This window comes from Ursus arctos, unplaced genomic scaffold, assembly GCF_023065955.2.
Source record: "Ursus arctos isolate Adak ecotype North America unplaced genomic scaffold, UrsArc2.0 scaffold_14, whole genome shotgun sequence".
Lineage (NCBI taxonomy): Eukaryota > Metazoa > Chordata > Mammalia > Carnivora > Ursidae > Ursus > Ursus arctos.
In genome coordinates this window covers 50,663,631-50,687,358 of record NW_026622808.1, presented here as the reverse complement: position 1 = coordinate 50,687,358, position 23,728 = coordinate 50,663,631, and the positions used below count along the sequence as shown (strand labels likewise).

General features: G+C 38.1%; 1 protein-coding gene across 2 annotated transcripts in view; it reads left to right on the top strand.

The window, feature by feature from the left end:
- MDFIC2 (MyoD family inhibitor domain containing 2) overlaps positions 1–23,728 on the top strand; it is a 102,524-nt gene that overhangs the window by 57,174 nt on the left and 21,622 nt on the right. Inside the window, exon 2 of one of the 2 annotated variants that reach the window (XM_026501224.2) lies at positions 719–757. The exons of the other annotated variant lie outside the window; for it this stretch is intronic. Within the exon in view, the coding sequence (XP_026357009.2) occupies positions 719–757 (39 nt within the window). The remainder of the gene's footprint in view (positions 1–718; positions 758–23,728) is intronic. 2 annotated transcript variants of the gene reach the window in all.

Below are 23,728 nucleotides of genomic sequence, written 5' to 3'. Positions count from 1 at the left end.
ACTAAACAATTAAATTTAGAGAATTTCATCACCATACATCCTCTAAAAAGAGATGGGAAGAAAATAGAGTCAGAAGAAATATTTAAAATTAATTAAACCTTCTATATCATTTTCTGAGTCTCTCTCCATTATAAGGCATACAAATTCAACTAGCTTAGGTAGAGAGAATTTGGAGACTCACTTAACTTATCCGGGATGTCCAGGAGTAGACCAGCTTCAGGAGTAAGTAAATCAAGAAATCCAAATGATGAATTAAGTGTCCTGTCTATACCTTTTTTTCCTCGGCCGTTTGGCCCTGATTTAGGCTTTCCTCTCAGACTTTTTACCCATGGCGGGAAAATGGGCTTCTGTCAGTCACGAGCCTACGTTATCTTTCCACCTCACTAAAGAGCAGAGAACCCTCTACTTCCGGCATGCTTATCTCAAGTCACACGGGACATCCTCATTGGTACAACCTGACTCTCGTAACCATCCCACAACAAACTGCTGTGGCTGGTCAATGGAGAACGTGGGTTCCCGTGTCACTGTGCCCAGAGCAGAGTGGGCAAGGCCATTCCACTCAAGCTATACGCAGTAGGTCATCCACCCAAAAGTGGGGTTCTCTTTGCTGAAAAAAAAGGGGGAAAGGATTTTGGAAACGCAAAAACAAAGCAAAACAACAACAAACAAAACAATGGATATCCATGGGAATAATCCTTTTTAATTTCTTTTCCTTTAGGATTATCCAGCTCCACTCAAAATCCTCTTGGAGATCCTGGTAGGTTCATCCCTATTTCTCTATAACAGCTTCCTATACTGACTGGTGGGCACTTTTGATACAACATAATAAGGGAAGAACTCCATCGTTGTCCATGTCCACAGTACAGCTGATAGAGCACTGGCATGCAAGTCATCAAATATCTGCATTAGTCGAGGCACGCTGAGATATGTTTTTGCCTTGAAGGTGCTTATAGCCTATCTCTGCATACATGCTGGTTCACAAAAAGTTAAGAATCATGTATTTGTTTATGCGATACGTGCATTCAGAATCTACCATACATAGGACACTATGTTGAGCCTTGTGGGAGTATAAAAACCTCAGTATCTGTCTTCAAAATTGGGGAATCTCTTAACGATGTCACTTTAAACTGGAGTTAGCGTAGAGGACTCCCTGTGTAAGTTCACGTCTGAACTGGGTTTTGGAGGATCAGTAGAAGTTTCACTGCAAGGCACAGCAAGAAGAGCCTGCACAAAGAGGCCAACAGAGAACAGTGTGAAATGTGTTTTCTCATTCAGTTAAAAGGTTACGCATCTGAGAGGGATGGGAAATAAATAGCAAGGTAGCTTTTAAGGATTCATCAGTAAGATCTGTGTAAATAGGGTGCTTCTGTATGAGGCAATACTAGGCAGTAGGTCTCAAGCAAAAGGCAGATCTAATTGGGCACTTCTCCAAGACATATTAATAAGGGGAAAATTCCAACTTCACATTAATAAATACAGTAACGTGCACTTACATAAAATAAAAATCAAACATGCATGTGTTCAGTAATGTAGATAAAATGTCTGTAAAAGAGTTATCCCGAACTGATAATAGGAATCATCTCTGTAAAGAATAGTAAGAATGAAGCAAACATCAGTGGTGGAGTGGGGATTTTGCTTTTAATTTTACACTTCCGTGTTGCTTTTTTTAAAAATAATAAAACTGTATCTACTTGTTACTAGCATAATTAATATTGTTTCCATAAAAGAAAGTTTTCTATTAAAACAACAGTCAAATTGCTAGCAGGCTAAGGAGTCTGGTCTCTTAAAAATTAACAGTATTATTGTTTTTGGTTTCAATGGGGCAGGTAGCTAATAACTTGAGGTACAAATTAGGATGAATAATATTTTGCAGGTAGAATTCTTTGGAGGTTATTACAAATACATGATACCTATATTTTATATGTGTATATGTATATATAAATTAAAGATACAGGTTAGGCATATATTTTTATATAGGAGGCTATCCTAAATGAACATGTATAATAAAGAAATAAATGTATATAATTGTAAATATATAATGAATCTATATGAATGAATAATGAGAGAAGGAAAGAAGACTTGTTCTTTTCTACACATAGGGATTTAAGGTACCAAGAGATGTCTTGAGGATGTTCTTTTGGGTGTTATCTTAAAGATAGGAAATCTGGATCTGGGGTCATAATGAACTGAGTCTGATTTCAGTTTAGATTTGGTGGTGATCTACATGACGATGGTTGGAAAAAATGAATGAGGTCCAAAGGTCCTGAGGGATTACATGAGATCAGCAAGGGAAGGGTGAAGGAAACTGAAACCAACGCTTTGGGAAAGAACATCCATTAGGAGAAGGGGAACAATGCATTCGCTCACTCATTCACAACTAATAGTTTTCGAGGACCCCAAGCTCAACACTGCTGGTTTTGAGTACCAGAAAAATAGGAGGGAAAAAAAGGCAGGGAGACTGTCCATGGGGAGCTTATAGCCACTGGAATGCAAATACTCACTAACATTAAAGGAGCACTTCCTGTCTTTACAAAGGCATTAATCATAACATCAACCTTTAGAACAACACTATTATCACCTCCTTACTATGGATGAAGAAACGGGCACTTTGTCTTAAGTCTTAACAGCTATGAAATATCAGGTACTTGATCTGAACCCTAAATTTGTCCTCCACCACAACACATAAACAAGTGGAACACCGCTTCCAAAAAAGTGGTCCGTCAAGCATCATACGAGAAACATCAGAATAAGAGAAGAACCGGAATTCTGTTAAAGACAACAGGGATGGAGGCATGGGCCCGACTAACCATGTATCAAAGAGGAGGAAAACTGATTAAAGATCATTGATTCGGCGATGAGAAAGTCATGTACTCACTTGTTTATACATTCAGCATGCAGCATCACATGAGCTTTGAAAGATGAGCTTCATTTAAATGGGGATGGAAGTCAATTGTGAGGGATTAAGGAATGAGTGAATAATGAAGTAGGAGGTGTTAAGGACTTCTCTGAGGAAATGGTGGAAAAATTAATGCAAGAAGGATTTGGGGCTATGGTACATGTGAGCATACATGCAAAGGGAGGAAGGAGGCAGTAGGGTGAAACTCAAAATACAGAGTAAGGGGACAATGGTGGACAAAGATAAGTCTTGTGGATGGTGAGGACATGGGGATGCAATTCCCTGATACATGTGTTCCACTTTAAAAGGAAGAGGGCCTCTTCTCCTCTGATAGGGTATAGAAAATGTAGAGGAAGAGACAGATACTGCAGTTAAATACAATCATAGCAAACTGTACCAATAACATTGTATACTTCTGTGGGCGGATGGTTTCAATTTTTTAATATTTTTATTTTTTATTTTTTATTGAAGGATAAGTGCCATACGACACTGTATCAGTTTCAGATGTGCAACACAGTGATTCTATATTTATATCCATTACAAAAGGGTCACCAAGTAAGTCTAGTTACCATCTGTCAGCATACAAAACTGTTACAATATTTTTTACTATATTCCCTATGCTGTACATCTCATTCTCAGGTCTTACTTGTTTTATCACTGGAAAATTGTACCTCTTAACCCCTTTCACCGATTTTGTCCATCCTGTTACCTCCTCCCCTCTGGCATCAGTTTGTTCTCTGGATCCATGAACCTGTTTCTGTTTTTTGTTTGTTGGTTTGGTTTGTAAATTCCATATATAATTAAAATCATATGGTGTTTGTCTTTCTCTGACTTATTTCATATAACACAATGCCTTCTGGGTCCATCCATGTTGTTGCAAATGGCAAAATTTCATCTTTTTTATGACCGAGTAATATCCCAGTGTGTATGTATGTCTCCACGTGCGTATATACACCACATCTTCTGTATCCATTCATCTACTGATGGATATTTAGGTTGCTTCCACATCTTGGCTATTGTCAATAACGCTGTGATGAACACAGGGGAGCACATATATTTTCAAATTAGTGTTTTCATGTTCATTGGATAAATACATACAAAAGAAGTGCTGGATTGTATAACTGTTCTACTTTTAATTTTTTAAGGAACTTCCATACTGTTTTCCTGTGTGGCTGTACCAATTTATATTCTTAGCAGTACACAAGGGTTCCCTTTCCTCCACATCCTTGCCAACATTTATTATTTTGTGTTTTTTTGATACTAGCCATTCCGACAGGTGTGAAGTGGTATCTCGTTGCAGTTTTGCTCTGCATTTCCTTGATGGTTAGTGATGGTGAGCATCTTTTCAGGTGCCTATTGGCCATCTGTAAGTCTTCTTTGGAAAAATGTCTGTTCAGGTCCTCTGTCCATTTTTAAATTGGATTGTTTGTTCTTTTGATATTGAATTATAGGAGTTCTTTATATATTTTGGATGTTAACCCTTCGTTGGGCATATCATTTGCAAATGTCCCCTTCTATTCAGTAGGTTGCCTTTTCATTTTGTTAATGGCTTTCTTTGCTGTGCAAAAGCTTTTTAGTTTGACATAGACCCACTGCTTTACTCTTGCTTTTCTTGTCCTTGGATTGGGAGACAGATCCAAAAAATGTCACCCAGATTGATGTCAAAGAGCTTACTGCCTATGTTTTTTTTCTAGGAAACTTCATAGGTCCAGGACTTACATGTGAATCTTTAATAGATTTTAGTTTATTTTTGTACATAAGATAAAAAAGTGGTTCAGTTTCACTCATTTGCATGTAGCTCTCCAGTTTTCCCAGTACCACATACTGAGGAAACTCTCTCTTCCCCCTTTGCCTCCTTTGTTGTAAATGAATTGATTATGTAAGTATGGGTTTATTTCTGGGCTCTCTTCTGTTCCATTGATCGATGTGTCCGTTTTCATGCCCACACCATAATACTGTTTTGATTATAATTGCTCTGTAGTACAGTTTGAAATGAAGGAGCATAATTCCCCAGCTTTGTTCTTTCTCAAGATTGCTTTGGCCATTTGGGGTCTCTTGTGATTCCATACAAATTTTAGGACTACTGGTTCTAGTTCTGTGAAAAAGAAATCAATATTTTGATAAGGATTGCATTGAATGTGTAGACTGCTTTGGATAGTACGGACATTTTACAATATTAATTCTTCCAATCCATGAGCATGGAATATCTTTCCATTTATTTGTGTCATCCTTAATTTCTTTCACCAATATCTTATAATTTTCATAGTATAGGTCTTTTGCCTCCTTGGTTCAATTTATTCCTAGGTATTTAATTCTTTCTGATGTAATTATAAATGGAATTATTTTCTTAATTTATGATAGTTTGTTAATAGTGATAGAAACATAATAGATTTCTGTGTATTGATTTTATATTCTGCAACTTCACTGAATTTGTTAGTTCTAATGGTTTTTTGATGAGTTCTTTAGGGTTTTTTTTAATATCATATCATGTAATCTGCAAATTATGACAGTTTTACCTCTTTTCCAATCTGGATCTTTCATTTGTTTTTCTTTTCTAATTACCGTGATTAGGACTTCCAATACTATGCCAAATAGAAGTGGTGAGAGTGAGACTTTCTGTCCTATTCCTGAACTCAGGAAAAGCTTTCAGCTTTTCACCATTGTGTGTAATGTTAGCTGCGGGTTTGTCTTATATGGCCTTTATTATGTTGAGGTACATTCTTCCTACATCCACTTGGCTGAGAATTTTTATCAAAAATTACGTTGAATTTTGCCAAATGCTTTTTTTGCATCTATTGAGATGATCATATGATTTTTACCCTTTGTCTTGTTAATGTGGTGTATCAGGTTGGTTGACTTGCAGATTTTCAACCATCTTTGCATCCCTGAAATAAATCCCACCTGATCATGGTGCATGATGTTTCCAATAAATTGTTCAATTTGGTATGCTAATATTTTATTGGGGATTTTTGCATCTGTACTCACCAGGAATATAGATCTATAGTTTTCTTTTCTTATAGCGCCCTGTCTGGTTTTGGTACTAGAGTAATGTTGACCTTGTAAAATAAGTTTGGAAGTGTTCCTTCCTCTTCAGTTTTTTGGAATGGTTTGAGAAGGATAGGTATTAACTCCTCTTCTTGAAATATTTGGTAGAATTCACCCATGAAGATTCTGGTTCTGAATCTTGTTAGGAGGTTTTTTTACTATTATTATTACTGATGTAATTCAAAGTTGTCCAGTTTGTTGTCATATGATTGTAGTAGTCTCATAATCATTCTTTTTATTTCTATTGTATCAGAAGTCTGTTCAGTTGTAACTTTTTCTTTTTCATTTCCAATTTTATTTATTTGGGTCCTCTTTATTTGTTCATGAGTCTGCCTAAAGGTTTATCAATTTTTTTTATCTTTTCAAAGAATCAGATTTAGTTTCATTGAGCTTTTCTACTGTTTTTTAGTTTCTATTTCATTTATTTCTTCTCTGATCTTTATTATTTCCTTCCTTCTACTAACTTTGGTATTTCTTCTTCTTTTTCTAGTTCCTTTAGGTAGAAGGTTAGATTGTTTGAGATTTTTCTTGTTTCTTAAGGTAGGCCTTTATTGCTATAAATTTCCCTCTAAGAACAGCTTTTGCTATATCCCATGGATTTTTGGAACATTGTGTTGTCACTTTCATTTGTCTCAAGGTTTTTTTTTTTAATTTCCTCTTTGATTTCTTTGTTGATCCACTGATTGGTCTAACATGTGACCTATCCTGGAGAATGTTCCACATGCACTTGAAAAGAACGTGCATTTCAATGGTTTTGGATGAAACGAGCATTCTCTTTATATCTATTAAGTCCATCTGATCTACTGTGTCATTTAAGGCCAATATATCCTTATTACTTTTCTGTCTGATCCATCCATTCATGTAAGTGGGGCATTACAGTCCCTTATTAGTATTTTGTTATTGTCGGTTTCTCTCTTTTTGTCTATTGATATTTGCTTTATATTTAGGTGCTCCTATGTTGGGTGCATAAATATTTATCAGGGCTATATCCTTTTGTTGGATTGATCCCTTTAAGGGTACTCATTATGTAATGCCCTTTTTCATCTTTTGTTACAGCCTTTATTTTAAAGTCTTTTTTGTCTGATAAAAGTATTGCTATCCCAGCTTTCTTTTCATATCCATTTGCATGGAATATTTTCTCATGCCTTCACTTTCAGTCTGTGTGTGTCTTTCAATCTGAAGTGAGTTCCTTGTAGGCTTCATATAGATGAGTCTTGTTTTCGTTTTTTATCCATTCGGTCACTCTAGGTCTTTGATTAGAGCATTTAGTCTATTTACATTTAAAGTAAGTACTGATAGGTATGTCTTTATTGCCATTTTTCTCAACTGTTTTCTGGTTGTCCATGTAGTTCATTTCTGTTTCTTTGTTCTTCTTTTTTTTTTTTTTCCTTATGATTTGATAACTTTCTTTAATGTTGTTTAGATTCCCTTCTCTTTATTGTTTTATGTATCTATTATAGGTGTGTTTTGTGTGTGTGGTTACCATGAGATTTATATATAACAACCTATGTATATAACAATCTATTTTAACTTAGTGTTCACTTAAGTTTGAATACATTCTAAAAGCACTACATTTTTACTGCCTCCTCCCACATTTTATGTTTTTGATGTTATATGTTAAATCTTTTTATTTTGTGTATCCCTTAACTAATTATTGTAGATGTAGTTGATTTAAACCACCTTTGTCTTTTAACTGTTATACTAGCTGTAAAGTGGTTGATCCATTATCTTTACCATAAGTTTGGCTTTACCAGTGTGATTGTTTTTCTTTCGTAAGTGTTCTTGTTACTAATCAGTGCTCTTTCTTTTCACTCAAAGAAGTGCCTTTAATATTTCTTATAAAAAAGTTTAGTGGTGAAAAATTCCTTTAGCTTTTGCTTGCCTGGGAAACTCTTGACCTACACTTCAATTCTGAATTTTAAACTTACCAGATATGGTATTCTTGGTTGGAAGTTTTTTCCTTTCAGCACTTCGAATATACATGCCACACCCTTGTGGTCTGCAAAGTTCCCCTGCAAAATCAGCTGACGGTCTTATGGGGGTTCCCTTAAGTGTAACTAATTGCTTTTCTCTTGCCACTTTTATGATTCTCTCTTTAGCTTTAATTTTTGACATTTTAATTAGGACATGTCTGTATATGGATCTTTTGGGGCTCATCTTATTTGGGACTTCCTGTTCTTTCTGGATCTGGATGTCTGTTTCCTTTCTTGAGTTAGAGAAATTTTCAGCTATTATGTCTTCAAATAATTGTTCTGTCCCCGTCTCAATCTCTCTTTTTTCGTTCCAGGACCACTATAATGCAAACATTAGTGTGCTTAATGTTGTCCCACAGGTCCCTTAAACCATCCTCATTTTTAAAAATTCTTTTTTTCCTCTTTTCTGTTCTGTTTAGATGATTTCCACTACATTTCCTCCAGGTCACTGATCCATTCCTCTGAATCATCTAGTTTGGTGTTTATTTTATTTTATTTTTTATAATAATTTTTTATTATGTTATGTTAGTCACCGTACAGTATATCCTTAGTTTTTGATGTAGTGCTCCATGATTCATTATTTGCATATAACACCCAGTATTGCATGGTGCACTGGGTCTTACATGCAAATAGTTTGGTGTTTATTACCTCTAGTGTATTTTTCATTTCTGTTATTGTATTCCACAACTCTGATTGGTACTCTCTTACATTTTCTATTTTTCGTTGAAGGTCTCACTGTGTTTATCCATTCTTCACCTGAGTTCAGTAAGCATTTTTAGGATCAATATTTTAAACTCTTCATTGGGTAGATTGCCCACCTTCATTTTGCTTAGCTCTTTTCCTGAGGTTTTGTCTTGTTTTTTCATTTGGGACATATTCCTCTGTTCTCTCATTTTGCCTAACTCTGTGTTTGTTTTTATGTATTAGGTAGTTTAGCTATATCTCCCAGTCTTGAAGGAGTGACCTTACGTAGGAGGTGTCCTGTGGAGCCCAGAAGCACAATCCCTGAGCCATCAGAACCAGGTGCTCCAGGGGTGTCCACTGTGTGGGTGGCATGTGCCCTCCTGTTGTGGCAAGACTGTGACTGTTGCAGGAACATTGGCCTGCTGTCTGCACGGCCTGGCCACAACTGCTGGGGGCACAGTGGTGAGGAGCATTATTATCCTATTAGCTGTGAGGACAGCTGAAGTGCAGTTTGCACAGGGCTCTCAGAAGGGCATGGCCCCTGGCATTCACGGTTTAAAGAGAGGATTCCAAAATGGCACCCACTAGTGCCAGGATCAGCACAGCAGAACAAGATAGCAAAAATGGCTGCCTCCACATCTCAGTCCCTGAGGAGAGGCTCAGCTACCTCCTGCCTCTTCAGTAGGTGCACCAAGATTAGCAAGTGGGTCTCCTTCATCTATGGTCTATGGACTTTTCAATCTGGTGTTTTGTGCTGGTTTCCAGGGTGAGTGAGTCTTCACAAACCCTTTAAAAGCAGTTTTCCTTTACCCACAGTTCTATAGTTTTCCTGGGTGTATTCCCTATTGGTTTTCAAAGCCAGATGTTTTGGGGGCTCATCTCTCTTGGGTAGGATCTAACAGTTAGGGTGCCTGATGTGGAGCTCAAATCTCTTGCTCCCCAGGAAATCTTTGAGACCCCTCCTACCCATAGAAAACTGTTCTTGGGGTGTGGCTTTTCTTTTTTTTTCCTTGAGACCATGTCTCTGCCTCTTCTACCCATCTCAGTGCTGTCCCTTCTTGTGCAGGCTCTATTTGTCAAGCTCCTAAATCCCCTTCAGAGGGAATTATTCCATATGAGTCTGTAGATATGTTGTGTCCACAGAAAGAGCTGAGCTCAAGATCTTCCTATACTGCCATCTTGCACTCTCTCTATATGTCCACTTTTGAATAGTGGTTCTCAACCATGACTATACATTAGAACCATCTTGGCAGCTGTCACAAATTTTGATGTCCACAGTGCATTCCAGACCAATTAAATCAGAAAAATCTCGAGGTTTCTTCTGGCTGAGGATATCTGAGGCCAGTTTTAAAGAGAAGCTGGCAGGATTTAACTAGGTGAGAAGAGGGAGGCATTACATATGACAGTGACTTGAGCAAAATTTAAAAAACTAGGAATCAATGAAGATATTAATTCATTTAAAACAAAGGAAGAAGAAGAAGTAGGGAAGACAGTAGAAACAGTAGTATGTGTGCAGATCACATAAAATCATTATAAATTTCTAAATTACTGCAAGGTAGACATAGATGCATCCCATTACTTATGATGATAAGCTGTATTAAGCACAGAGATCTTATCACTACTAGTCACTTTTGTATTTCCAAACCACTATCAGCATCCCTGGCATACAGTAGATGTTCAATAACCATCAGTTGAATAAATACATTGAATAAGTAAACAAATGTATAACTCAGACATCAGCCCAGGAATCTCTTCAAGGGTCTAGAATCCTTGAGAAAAGCAGAATTTCCTCCTACCCCATCCCAAATTGCTCATTGCAAGCACTTTTCCACACCTCACTCATCTATCTGGGTCCTCAGCTGGCTTTACTGGATATGATTTCAATCTCTTTGTTCTTCATGTCATCAACAATAGATTGTATCTAATAGATTTGTACTAATGTATGACAAAAGTGAAAAAACAATGGGATGAGGGCTTTGTGATCAAAGTACTAGCTAGGAAGCAATTTTAGAACGATCTTAGATAGCCATGTTGTTAACGATGTCACTTGACCATCCTCTTTGGCCATTATGCCATTCTGAGATCTTGCCTCCTGCCATGTTACTACACTCCTATTTCTCTCAGACTTCACCAGTACCACCCAAACCACAAATTCCAGCTTTTTCTTCCATAGGGCAATTTAACTAGGAGTATCTCCTATACCAGGGCTTGGGGAAACTCAGTTTTAGTATCCAACTTTCTCAGAAATTATTCTGCCAAACCAAAGTTCAGCTATTAACCCCATCTCTCTTAGGGCCTCAAACTTTTATAGCCAACTATGATTTTAAATGGCAAATTTTTTTCTTCTTTTTATAGAAAAGAATGAATCACCTAGGGAAGACAAGCAGAAAATCTCCAACCCATTAACAAGTGAGGACCCATGAGGGAATAAACATTCATTATCAGTAGTTCACAAAACAATTTGTATTCACATGACTGTGAAGAATAAACCTTCCCTTCCTTGCTAAGGAGTCACAAAATGAATGTCTTTGTCTTAGAATGTCATCACTATATCCAGTCACATGAGTGGTTGTGTGAATACAGTGGGCACTCAACACATGTGCACTAATCTTGAGGATAAAGGGTAAAGGTGAGATACTCTCTGAGATTTTATACCTTATAATAATAGTGGTAATAATAGCTACTTTGTATGTCCAAAGTCGTTTAAAAGCATTAACATTTCACATGGCGCACATCCTCAGAAAGCAGATCAATATTTATTCTTCCAAGTGTGTCGAGTATACAGTTGGGGCATCTGGAGGTGAAATCGTCACCCTGCCAGTGTCAGCCTCGGAACTTGGAAATCACATCCCCCAGTTCATTATGTCAGAAGAATAAAGTGACCCTGGCCAGTTGAACATATTCATTAACGGTTAGGGGGAAGCAGGGCGGAAGGAGCAGACAATAGACTTTGGGAGCATCCAGTGCTAACTAGCCTTCGAGAAAACAGGACTATTATTTGGCATCACATCAGTTTGGGAAGGGAAAAAGCCATGAACACACACACACACACACATCACACATCACAGCAGGCCTGTTTAGTCCTTCCAGATGAGAATTTATCCTTGTGACTCTTGGTCCAAGTAATTTCATTGCCACTAATTGGGAAGGGTAAGAGAGAGTAGAAGGGACTACCTTTTGCCCCATCTTCTCTCTCTCTCTTTCTCTCTCTCTCTCATTAGTGTGTGTTTAGCTGATTAAGCAAATCAACCTTAATTAGTAACTAACTAGGAAAGAACTCTGCAAGATTTAAACAGCATCAAAACCCACAGCCTGTTCTCAGAGCCCATTAAGAAGTAATCATCCAGCGCAACTAACAAGTCACTCAGACCAGACTTTTGTAATTTGGCTCTTTTGTTCTGTCAGTTTGAAAAGCGCTGTGCATGTGATGCAATTTAGAAGGGAGCTCTTTTAGAGCTTTCACTCAGGAAGGCGTCAGGAGCTCTGGGGGTAGAGCTTAGCTCAGAAAAAAAGGGAAAGAATTCAAGTTTGCGTTGACAGCTTGATCCCAGAGAGAGATGACTGGCTGCTTGTCGAGCAGGTCCTCTGGGTGTGGATGAGGCAGGGGCAGGAGTCTTAGTCTTAAGTGAACGTGTGCCGCCAATGTTAAAGGCACAATTACCTTCCCGTGTACTGCTCACTGTTTGCTACTGCTGTTTCCTTCCGTAAGACCTCTTTTCCATTGCCAAGTGGAGCCTGTCAGGCGCTAATATTTTTCATGCACGTTACACATACTAAAATGCCCTTGTGTGTTTTTAATAGATTTACAGCTGATAACAATAGGGCTGTTTTGTCACGAAAGGTAACAATGTGTTTGTTACAAATGCAGAGCCATGGCCCGTGTGGATGTGCGTCACAGCTGCTAGTCCCTTCTAAGGGTCAATCCAGCTCCTGGGAGCAGGAAAAAGTAGCACAGGGAATCCAGTTGAAGGTCTTTTTATTCAAACAGAAGTTCACTGTTTGAATAAAGAGCCTTGTTGGTTGAGACCCTCTTCTCCCACCTGGGAGGAGGATAACACAAGCACGGTGTGGCGGGCGTGCAGAATCCTCGTATTTGAATGTATCCTTGGCCCTTGTGTTCATCATGGAACGTTGTCTTCAAAACTCAAGGAGGATGAAGGGATGGGATAAATGGTTCCATAGAGTAAACCGTAGAGGAGGTATCCATCAAAAAAATGAGAATCCTTGACTAATAACTTACAGCTTGCTATTATCACAGCTCAATTTTGTTTTTGTTAAATGAGACCACATATGCAACAGTAAATAACAAATAAGTGACTTCTATCAGCCAATTCCAAGAGATATTTCTGTCGTTATTTGAACATCCATTTGGATAGACTTAAAAAGTGTGTGTATATAAGATTCATCTATTATTTGCCTAATTATAAAATGAGCTGGTGGAGGTTTTGAGAACCAAATAAAGTTCTAGTGGGGTCAAAAATAAGGGCTTGATACCAGTCTATACCCAAATACATATTTTTATGAAAGGACATGCTGGTGAAAAGAATTTCTGTTATTATACTCAGGGTAAAATGGATCTTCTACATTATTTTACAGAATAAAGGGAACTATGCTGGTTGTTATTCAACTGTGTTTACCTTCTTGTAAGAAATAATATGAGACATTTGCTGCTCGACATATATTATCATATCTACCAATGGGAAACAATATACTGTTAAGTGGGCAGCTCTCGTGTCTAACAGCATGGATTCAAATCCTGGCCACACTATTGTTAGTTCTATGATCTCGAGTAAATGTTCCCAACTCTTGAGCCCCAATTTCTCAATCATTATAGTGGGGATGGCAGTAATGGTACCTACCTCATAGCATTTCTTATAGGATAAAATTATATAAAAAATATACTCTATTCAAGTCCTGGAATTCAATATATAGTCAATACTTTAAAAATTATTATTCTATAATAAATACTGAAAATATTCATTACTTAATTCACATATGAGTTGTATTGCATTATTAGCCAGATTTATTAAGAGTAGTGGCTGTAAAAAACAAACACGACATTTCAGTGGCCTAACTTAATAAAAGTTCATCCCAAGCCACTCAAAGCTCAATGCAGGTAGACATTTTTGAGTTGCTTCCCACCATGTGGTGACTCAGGGATCCAGGCTTTTTTATCTTTTGGCTCTGCTATCCCCAGGGGCTCTTCAGTTTTCTACTGCATTCTTTTTTTTCTTTAAATTCAATTAGCCAATATATAGTACATCATTAGTTGCAGATATAGTGTTCAATAACTTATCAGTTGCTTATAACACCCAGTGCTCATCACGTCAGGTGTCCTTCTCAATGTCCATCAGCCAATGACCCCACCCGCCCACCCACTACTGCATTGCTTAAAGGTGTCCATTAAATAAAGAATAAAATGTGGAGAATCATATGACATAGGTTAGAGGACAAACTTGCAAGTGTGGCACATCATTTTTGCCCACATTGTTTCAGCCAGAACCATTTGCAGGACACCCCCCAGATGCAAAAAGGCCACTGGAAAATGTTGTTTAACTATGTGTCTGGAAAGAAGTACATGCAACTCAGTATGCATCCAAGTCAGGGCATGTCACCAACGTAAATCTTTATGAGCTAAAGATGGTGTCATTGAGAGTATTTTCCTTAGTCGTGTTTGAAGCATGGGGTACACCAATATATGTAAAGAAGGAACTTTCTGAATACATAATGGTCCTACATATATAGGCACTAGCACTGTTGGCCACAAAATACTCTTATACACTCACCTGACTTGGCGGTCTCTGGTTTTTCTTCTCCTTCACTGCTTCTTCTTCTAAAACGTGTACCAGGATGCTGGTAACAGAAAAAAAAAATTTTTTTACCAAAAGTTTCATGCAAAAGAAAATGTGCATCCTTCCTATCCTCTAGATTTATATCTTGATTTATCTTCTCTGGGAAGACCTTTTAACATGGAGGCTGTGAGCATCCCTCACTGGTATCCCCGTAACATCTGTCGTAGCATTTTGTACATGGGATTCTCAGTGTCACTTTACTGGACTTGGGTATTGGAAGGTATCTGAAGACTGACTTGGGTTTTTACTGGAGTTTTTCCTCATCTACTACAGTGTCTGCCAGATAGTGGACAATACCACTTACCAACGGAATGAAGGAATTTGGGGATATAACCCCGCTGTACATTTTTGGCAGTAAAGAAAACCATAATACAAATAAAACTAGAATACTGTCTATCAAAGAATAAATGATTCATGAAAATACACCAGTAGGAAGAATATACATTTTTCTTTATTAAAGTATAAAACTCTCCGGTTTTTTGTTTTTAATCTTCAACATTTAGCACCATACTTGTAAAAAGTAAAAAATTTTGACTATTTTATCAGGATCCAGTCATTGGCTTGGGAAATATTTTCCTTTCCTATGTGTGTTCACATATTTTAGCTAGAAGACAAGGACATAACAACTGAGAGCAAGGGTCCCAGGGATTCTTCTCCCAGAATGTTTGTGCTATCATTAAAAAACTGAGACCATCTCTGACTCTCTATTAGTGAGACATTATTTTTCTGGCAACCTAACATTTGTCATAAGACAAACAGTTCCTTTTGAGGGATAGGAATGAATACTTAAACTGCAGATAGTTTACTTTTCAAATTAAACTTTCATCAGAGACAAAATATTTTGTCAAGGTTTTTTCCATTTACAGTGAAACACAGCATGATATGGCATTAGGTTTCTTCAGTATTTTTACATTATTGTAATATTCTAGACCTTGTGACAGATAGTCACCTTTGAAAAACGTCTTGCTTCATATCAAAACTTCTAAAACTTAGGGGCACTAAAGACTACTGGTAGCACCTTATCCAATCCCAAATAATGAAATATTTGGCACAGATTATTCTAATAATAGTGGCAACCTATTCAAATTGAGATTAAAGTTTCTCCTTTGGGTAAAATTTCTATTGCTCATTAAGTACTATCATAATACTACTATATTATCAATATTACCCATTACAGTACCTGCACAAAGAATGTTACTATTTACCTGTAACATCTACTTTATCAGAGGCAGTGCACCATGTAGTTAAAAGCTCATCTTCTTTTCTGAAACCAGACTTCCTGGTTTAAATGCCAACTGTACCTTTCACTATCTGTAATGTTAATTCACAACTTCTGCTATCTCTCTGTGCCTCAGCCTCCTCATATGTAAAATGTGGATAGTGATAATGTTTAGTCCATAGGGTTAGGGTAAGGATTTAGATCAGCTTCTACATCGAAAGCCTTATGGAATATTGGCACATCAACAGCCTCTAGAAACATTTAGCTATTATTACCTATTGAGTGAACAATACATGTTCAACTTTTCTATGTTCTTATTTCTGTTTTTCCCCATCCTTTTTTTTTGAAATTTTTAAAGAATATTTATTATGTTATATTAGTCACCATACAGTACATCCCCAGTTCTTTTTTTTTTATTAAACATTTTATTTATTTATTCGAGAGAGATAGAGACAGCCAGCAAGAGAGGGAACAGAAGCAGGGGAAGTGGGAGAGGAAGAAGCAGGCTTATAGCGGAAGAGCCTGATGTGGGGCTCGATCCCATAATGCCGGGATCACGCCCTGAGCTGAAGGCAGACGCTTAACCGCTGTGCCACCCAGGCGCCCCCATCCCCAGTTCTTGATGCAATGTTCCATGATTCATTACTTGCATATAACACCCCAGCGCACCATGCAATATGTGCCCTCCTTAATACCCATCACCGGCCTATCCCAATCTCCCACCCCCCTCCCCTCTGAAGCCCTCAGTTTGTTTCCCAGAGTCCACAGTCTCTCATTGTTTTTCCCCATCCTAAATTAATCTGTCTTCTATCCTTATTTGTCTATTGAAATTGTTCTAACAAGCATCGCCGAATTGCCAAATTCAGTGGTTTGTTTTCCATCTGGAAATATTACTGTCTTCTTTGTAGTGTGTGGTCCTTTTAACCAGACTCTTTTTCTTAAACTGTTCTCATCTCTTGAGCCAGGAGAAGAGGTATGGGAAGAATCAGAGAGACTGATATCACAGTGGCTCAGAGAAAAACAGTGTAAGGAGAAGGCAGAAACTGGTTTACATGTTAATTTGAAAGAGAACAGTCAAATAACAAAGCCTAGAATCTTGGACTCCAGTCTACTTTCCCCATAATGCATCCTTCATATTGGCCTTTCTGAGACAAAGATATGATCTTGTTTTATTCCTACTTAAAACGTTAACTTCGGGCTCTTCAATAGGAGTTAAAGGAATTTGGACATAGTTTGGGGACGGGGAGGAATGGATCACCTGTATCATATGTCTGAATATAGTGCATTTTTCCAAGAGAGGATCCATATATTTCCTTGGGGTCCATCTGCTCCTAGATCAAGAACCACCGCCCCAATGGCTAAAGTCTAAAATCCATAAGAAAAGATAAAAATCTTCACCTTAACTCTCACCAGTCCTTCTCTCTCCTCCCCTCATCTCCACCATGGTCTTACCATGCTCTACTAAACACCAGTTTTCACACTTCCCAGTTTTAGAAACTTTTTCTATTCCATGGACTGTCCCTGCTTTTAATTGCCAACTGGCAACTGAATACTAATTCTTTAAGACTCAGTGAAAATTTCATCTCCTCTTTGATGTTTGTCTGCATGACATCCAACATAATGGCAAATTCCTGAATTTTGCACCCACAGAACTGTGTGCATACCTCTAGTATCTGCTTATTGTATGCTCCTCAAGTTGTCTGAATGCCTGCCACCCCACTGAATAATGAAGTCTGAAGGCAGGGCCAGGTCTTATTCATCTCTGTGTATCTACCGACACTTAGCCCATTGCCAGGTACTTTATAAAGAGCCTATAAATGTTTCCTAAGTGAGTGAGTGAATTCCTGGCTGCTGTCCTACTTCCAATTCATCTGTTACGTGAGGTACTGTATGGTCTTCACTTAAATAAATGTTGATTAATCCACATAGCTACCATAGCTTTCCATATAGAGATGAATTCAGGAATAAAGTGCTGTGCTTCACACCACTTTGAAATTGTTGTAAACCATGTCAAGATCACATCAATAACCAGCTTGGTAGTTGGTGAAGGAACAATGGTTTGATGCCATGCTTTTTAAGTGCAAGGACGCCAGCACTCTCTCCCACAGCCTCATCTGTCAAAACGGGGCTCGTTGTGATGTTACTTCAACAACAGCCCCACCATATATGCTTGAATTGTTAGAGAGCAATAGTGCAGGACAAGTCATGTACAGAGCTAGAGGGGGAGAAACTGAGTCAGAAGCAAGTGACCATATTTTTAAAGACATAAATCTAAAGTACTTTTGTTCTTAACACTAAAATATACTTTCACTCCATTGTTTCATCTTTGTGGATTTAAAAAACATCAAACCTCTTTTGATCTGGAGGAGATAGAAAATTTTCTTCTGAGGGTGTATGAAGAAGTTAGAATTAGGGATGCTGCTGGCATCTCCATACAGAGGGAAAGATTTTGAAGCAGGGAGAACATAAACAGTATACACTAACTCTTGACACACCATTGCTTTCTTAAACTAGAATAATAAAAATTTGCAAATGAACAAAAGAGTGGGAGGTAGATATCTGATTTACAATGTTTTTGAGATAAAGAACACTATAAAAAAAGATCAATGTGAATAATAAAGCATTGTTAACTGAGTCATGACATTTCTATTCTAGTGACAATTGAACAGCAGAACTGCAAATGAGCACCTTGTGCCACTTTCAAAGTGGAAAGAAGACATATAATTATAATTCTTACACTGACGAGAATTCGAGAAAATCTGAGGAAAAGTTTATTGAAAAACATATTGACATATCAGTATTATAAATTACTTTCCCTTATTAAACCAAAAAAAAAAAAAATTCTTTTGTTGGCTAGCTCATTCTGGCACAAAAGGTGTTTCATGAAAAGACATTCCTGCCTTAAAAATCCTTCTCTTACATTGAAAACTATCTACCATATATTTATTCCGTAACTTTCTCAACATGCACGCTATATCAGAGAAATATATTTTCAAACAGTTTTAACCTCCATTGTCTTGAGCGCCTGTATCAACACTGTCATGTCACTTACCGAAAATCCTCACGGAAACCTTGTACTTAGTCAAAACTCATGAATCTATTTTAACGCCCTTTGCGAAAGTAAAAGAAGATATAATATTATGTTTTCACTTAACATACATTTTCATCCATCTCCTTTCTCTGTTGGATGGTTCACGGGGGGAAAAAAACTGCAAAAATTACAGGGACGTTATCAACTGTAGTGTTTTAATAGAGAACCGAATGGAAAATGGCATTTTGCTGAGTGAACTTCTAAATGAATTAAAAAAAAAAAAAACAAAAAAAAAAAAACAACCCAGAAGGGTGAATTTTCTCCTGATGTTTAACCCCACGGAAGTCTCAGAGGGTAGGCTTCCAAAGGTTGAAGGAAACTCTCTAACTGACCCCATTACTGCCTCTGGCGCTCGGGAAGGCGAAGGGGCAGCTGTAAAGTCAGACACAGAGTGAGCACTGCAGAAATTATAGTGTGCCATTAAATGTATCCTCTGCAGGGTGCTTCCCTATCTTCAGAGAACACACTCATTAAGTGCTGCCAACAAGAAAACTAAGCGTTTTTCTTTACAAAGAAGTGCCACCTTTTATGGAACATCTGGAGCTCATCCAAAGGGCTTCCAGAATAGGTGGGAGAACATAATGAAGCAAAACGGCTCAGCCACTGAGGTTTTCCCATCAGCTGCAGCGTGGAGTCATGGCTACACAGGAACTGGGGTTACTCATCTGTCATTATAATGTGCTTGGAAGACCCAAGAAGAATGCAGTGTGTCTCGTCTATGTAACGTCCTCAGAGGGCACTTGGAATCCGTCTGCAAAAGGGTTACTTACAAACTTAGAGGAAAATATATTTTGGTTACTTATTATAGTTTACTAATCCAGTTTTATCCACACTTCCTTATTTCCCCTCTGCCTATTAGCGATAAAGACACACTGGGGATCTGGTTTTTACATTAACCTGGTGTTTTCTACAATGTCTGTTGTGATAAACAATAAAGATTAAGACATGCGGGAAATATATAGATTATAAATATCGCATTCTTGTATACATCCAATGCAGATAGCCTCTCAGTTTATACTCAAAGAAAGAAAACCTCAAGAGTAGGCAGGGAAAAGGAGAGAGCAAAAGTCAGATTGACTAAGAGTATCAGAGAAAGAGCACAATAAAAGAGGAACAAAGATTAGTTCTAAAAGAGTAATAATAAAAACAAATTCATCCATGAGGGGGAAAAAAAAGCCACTGAAAGAACCCCAAAGCAGCCCAATATTCGTTTGCATGTGAATTAAGCTGAATGCATGCATGCAAGCTTGTGGTTTACGTGGTTCTGTTCTGTGGTGCTCTTAAACTTGGCTCGCACGCAGTGGAAAAAGAAATTTCTTAGACTTAAGTTTTGGAGACGAATCTGGGACAGGGCACCAGCCTTTACAATTCGTTATGACAAGTCCAGAGTACAAGAACTTGTCAATAGAGTCCTCATGTTTCTAGGAAAAGAAAACTTCAATCTTTCTGAATCGAGGCGCTACAATTAGGTTCCTTGAAATCGACAAAGTTTGCTTAGAAAGGGAAAGGGACTCATTTTTATTCCAACTAAAACTTCTTAATCATATGTGGGGCCAAATTACTGGACTCAAGTGTTTATATCCACGCTTTGCACTTATCTCAGTGGATTTTAAGGCATCTGTGCAGAGATAGATGGTAGGAAGAGTTTGAGCGAACTGGGTTTGAGTCCTGGCTGTGTGACCTTGGGCACAAGGTCAGTTTCAGTTGCTTTGTGGCTCATAACAGGTGCCCAATAAATGAAAACTGGAGCCAAAAGCCTTGCTTTCACATATTAACATCCTGCTGCAAATAGATTAATACAGAATAATGAGAATCACCTGAAGCAGGTGGCAGACGTGTGGCCATAAGACATGGCAAGTTTTCCATCACTCTCTGTTGAACAGAATGTACTTGAAATTAAAGTCCGCCCCTCCTGGGAGTATAACACAGCAATCAGTGTTTTAACACGCACTCCAGGTGATTCCGATGAATGCTGAAGTTTCAGAATCACTGCCCAGGTATTATAAGACAAGATCTAGGTGGGCTCATGCCAACACACTGCATAAACTGTTTACATAGTCCAGCTGGACTCAACAAGCTGATCACCTGCAAAGGTGTTCCTCTCAAAGCAACCTTGACAATAGCAAATGTACTTTCTTTAAAACATCAGCAGTATCTTCTGACTTACGGAGCTCTCTTAGAGAAAAAAACAAAACAAAACTCTCCTTTAGTCTGGCACGATCACTGAATTGGACTCACCTGGTATATTTATACTTGTTTGTATCACCAAGGGACAACTTCAAACAAAGTATGGCTGGCTCATTTCAGGTTTAAATATTCCATTAGCTAAGTAGTAAGTAAGTTCATGTAACCCAGGAGGCCCTATGGTTCCATTTTAAGTATTATTCCTTTAGAATTTCTGTTACTGTTTTCAACCTTTTGAGCTTCTGCAAATGTATTTGGCATTCAATTAAAGTGAGATTAATCCAAAGCAGATGTAGCAGTAGCAGAGCGCGGCTTTGTTGAAAGTCTAGCCATCCAAAACGCTAAATTATAAGCACATAGACACAAACAAATCTATAAATATCAATTATTTAAAATTATTTAAAATGCATAGTCTTATATCACTCATTTGACAAAAATACAAATGCCAATGAGCTCTGAACAATGAAGTATAATGACTAGTTTTACCTTTAGGGCAACATAAAAGCATTTCAGAAGCTGAAGACCTGGAATTTCAGAGTCCTCGTCTCCGGATGCCAAGAATTCCAATTTTACCCAAACCTCCAAGACTATTGCTGTGACTGCACTCCTACCTTACTTAGATCTTAGACTTCCAGAGAAAGAAACCAGCAGAACCTCTTTGTCCTGTCAGCCTGAGGGGAAGCATACGAAACATAAAAGCACCTAGAGAAACCTAAAGCATAAAGGGTGGGTGTGGTTAATATTCTTATTTACTAAACTGGTCGAGCCAGAGCACTCCCTTACTAGACCTACAGGGTGTCAGCCAGGCTCCAGAGTGGTGTGGGTTTTTTTTTTTTTTCTTCTTCTATGACAACCTAATTGATCCAGCTTCTTAAAGGGGCAATCAGGTGATGAATCCACCCAACTGATAGGATGAGGACCAACCCTCAACCTCTAATTGAGCGATGCCCTGTAAATATGGAAGATGGCCTTAACAATGATAGCTTGACATAATCATATGCATCAGAGTCCCAGAAAGTGGGATAACAGCCAAATACTCTTATTTCCCATCATACGCAATTTCACTGTCCTTTCCCCCCCACCCCCTTCATTTGAACCTTGCCTCACTGGGGAATTCTGACCAGCCATTAGTCATTAAGCAGAATTACACTGGCACAAAAATCAGGTGACAGATGGCATAGAAGGGTTGCCTGTGGGCAATCTACCTGTTGACATGTTTGGCTCCTTCAAATACACCATAAAGTCCTCCAAAGGCACAATTATGCCTCACTCACCTTTGTATCCCCCACAAATGCCACAGTGGTTAAGAAGAAAAACTATAGCTACCAAACACCTAAATTCAAATTCTTACGCCGATCTTTACTAGCTTAGGAATACAACCGTGAATAAGGCACAGCCCCCTTCCTCACTAGGAAAACTGAACTTGTAATAACTTCCTCATTGGGTTATTGTGAGGATTAAATGAGAATCCATTCAAAGCTTCTCATAGTGTGAAGCAAATGTTAACTATCATTACTTTTATTATTATAGCAGGTGCTAAATGAATGAATGAATGGATGAATTGGTGTGTGGGAAATGAAACTGACTGACATCTACAGTTCATTCCACATCTGAAATTCTGTAATTCTATTGAGTTTCCAAAGAGCTCCATCTCTGAAAACTTCTTATCTGAAAATATTGCACCAGCACTGGTTACTATCGTGCCTGATTCGGAGGCAATGTAATATACGAAAGTGCACAGGACTAGAAGCCAGAGAACCATATTTAAGCATTCGATTACCTGCCATCTAGTAAGCTGACACACACCTACATTCATTTGGTGTCTATGCCAAGCACTGTGTTAAGCTCAGGGACACCAAGGCATAGGCCCCTTCCCTCAACAGTGGGGAAGATACACTTATCACAGAATGTCATGGAAGCACAGAAACGACCTTCTTCTTCACAGATTAGGGAAGGCTGAGATGTCGGCAAGGGCAGAAATGGGTTTCATTTGTCCTTGTACTCCCAGGACCTGGAAGGATTTGGTTGACAAATTGTTGTTGAATAAAGTACCATTTCCTCGGAGTCTTGAGTAATGCTCAGGAGTTCAGCAAGGTGAGACAAGAAAGGAACTCTAGGTAGAAAGAATGACCTTGTAAAGGGCATTCACAAAATTGGGAGGTGTGAATGTACATGTGTGGGGAGGGTACTGTCGGGAGGAAGGAATCACAGAGAAATGAGACAGTGGCTATGAAAGCAACGTGAATTGAAAGCGTACAGCTGTTTTGCTGCTGTGCTGATCTCTGCCCTGATTCTGACCTCATGGCATCCACATAGCTCAGAGATGGGTCCCTCATTCACCAGCTCCAGCGTCCTGTCCAAAACGCCTTCATTCTCTCTTCCTTTCTTTATGAAAATGTTTTAGAAATTCACTTAAGAACAAAAATATACAATACTTGCCTTCATCATTCTTTTTGTTAAAAAAGGAAATATTTCTAGCACTTTCCAAAAAATAAAATTACCAGTGTCTACACACTGACCACTCTAGCCACTGTTTCCATTTGACTGTCTTCATTCCTAATCCACATCAAGATAGTACGTTTCAGCACTCATTTTAAAGATGTTCATTTTTAATTTGTCATTTGTAAAAGGACTATGTCTTCAAAGAAGCAATATATCCTTCTGAGCTTTTATGACAGTCCTTTGCACTGAAATGCTCATTTCTGAAAACTTGAAAGATTCAGAAAGATTCAGAAAATTGGAAAATTCATGCTCATTTGGAAAATTCAGAAAACACTTCCGTGA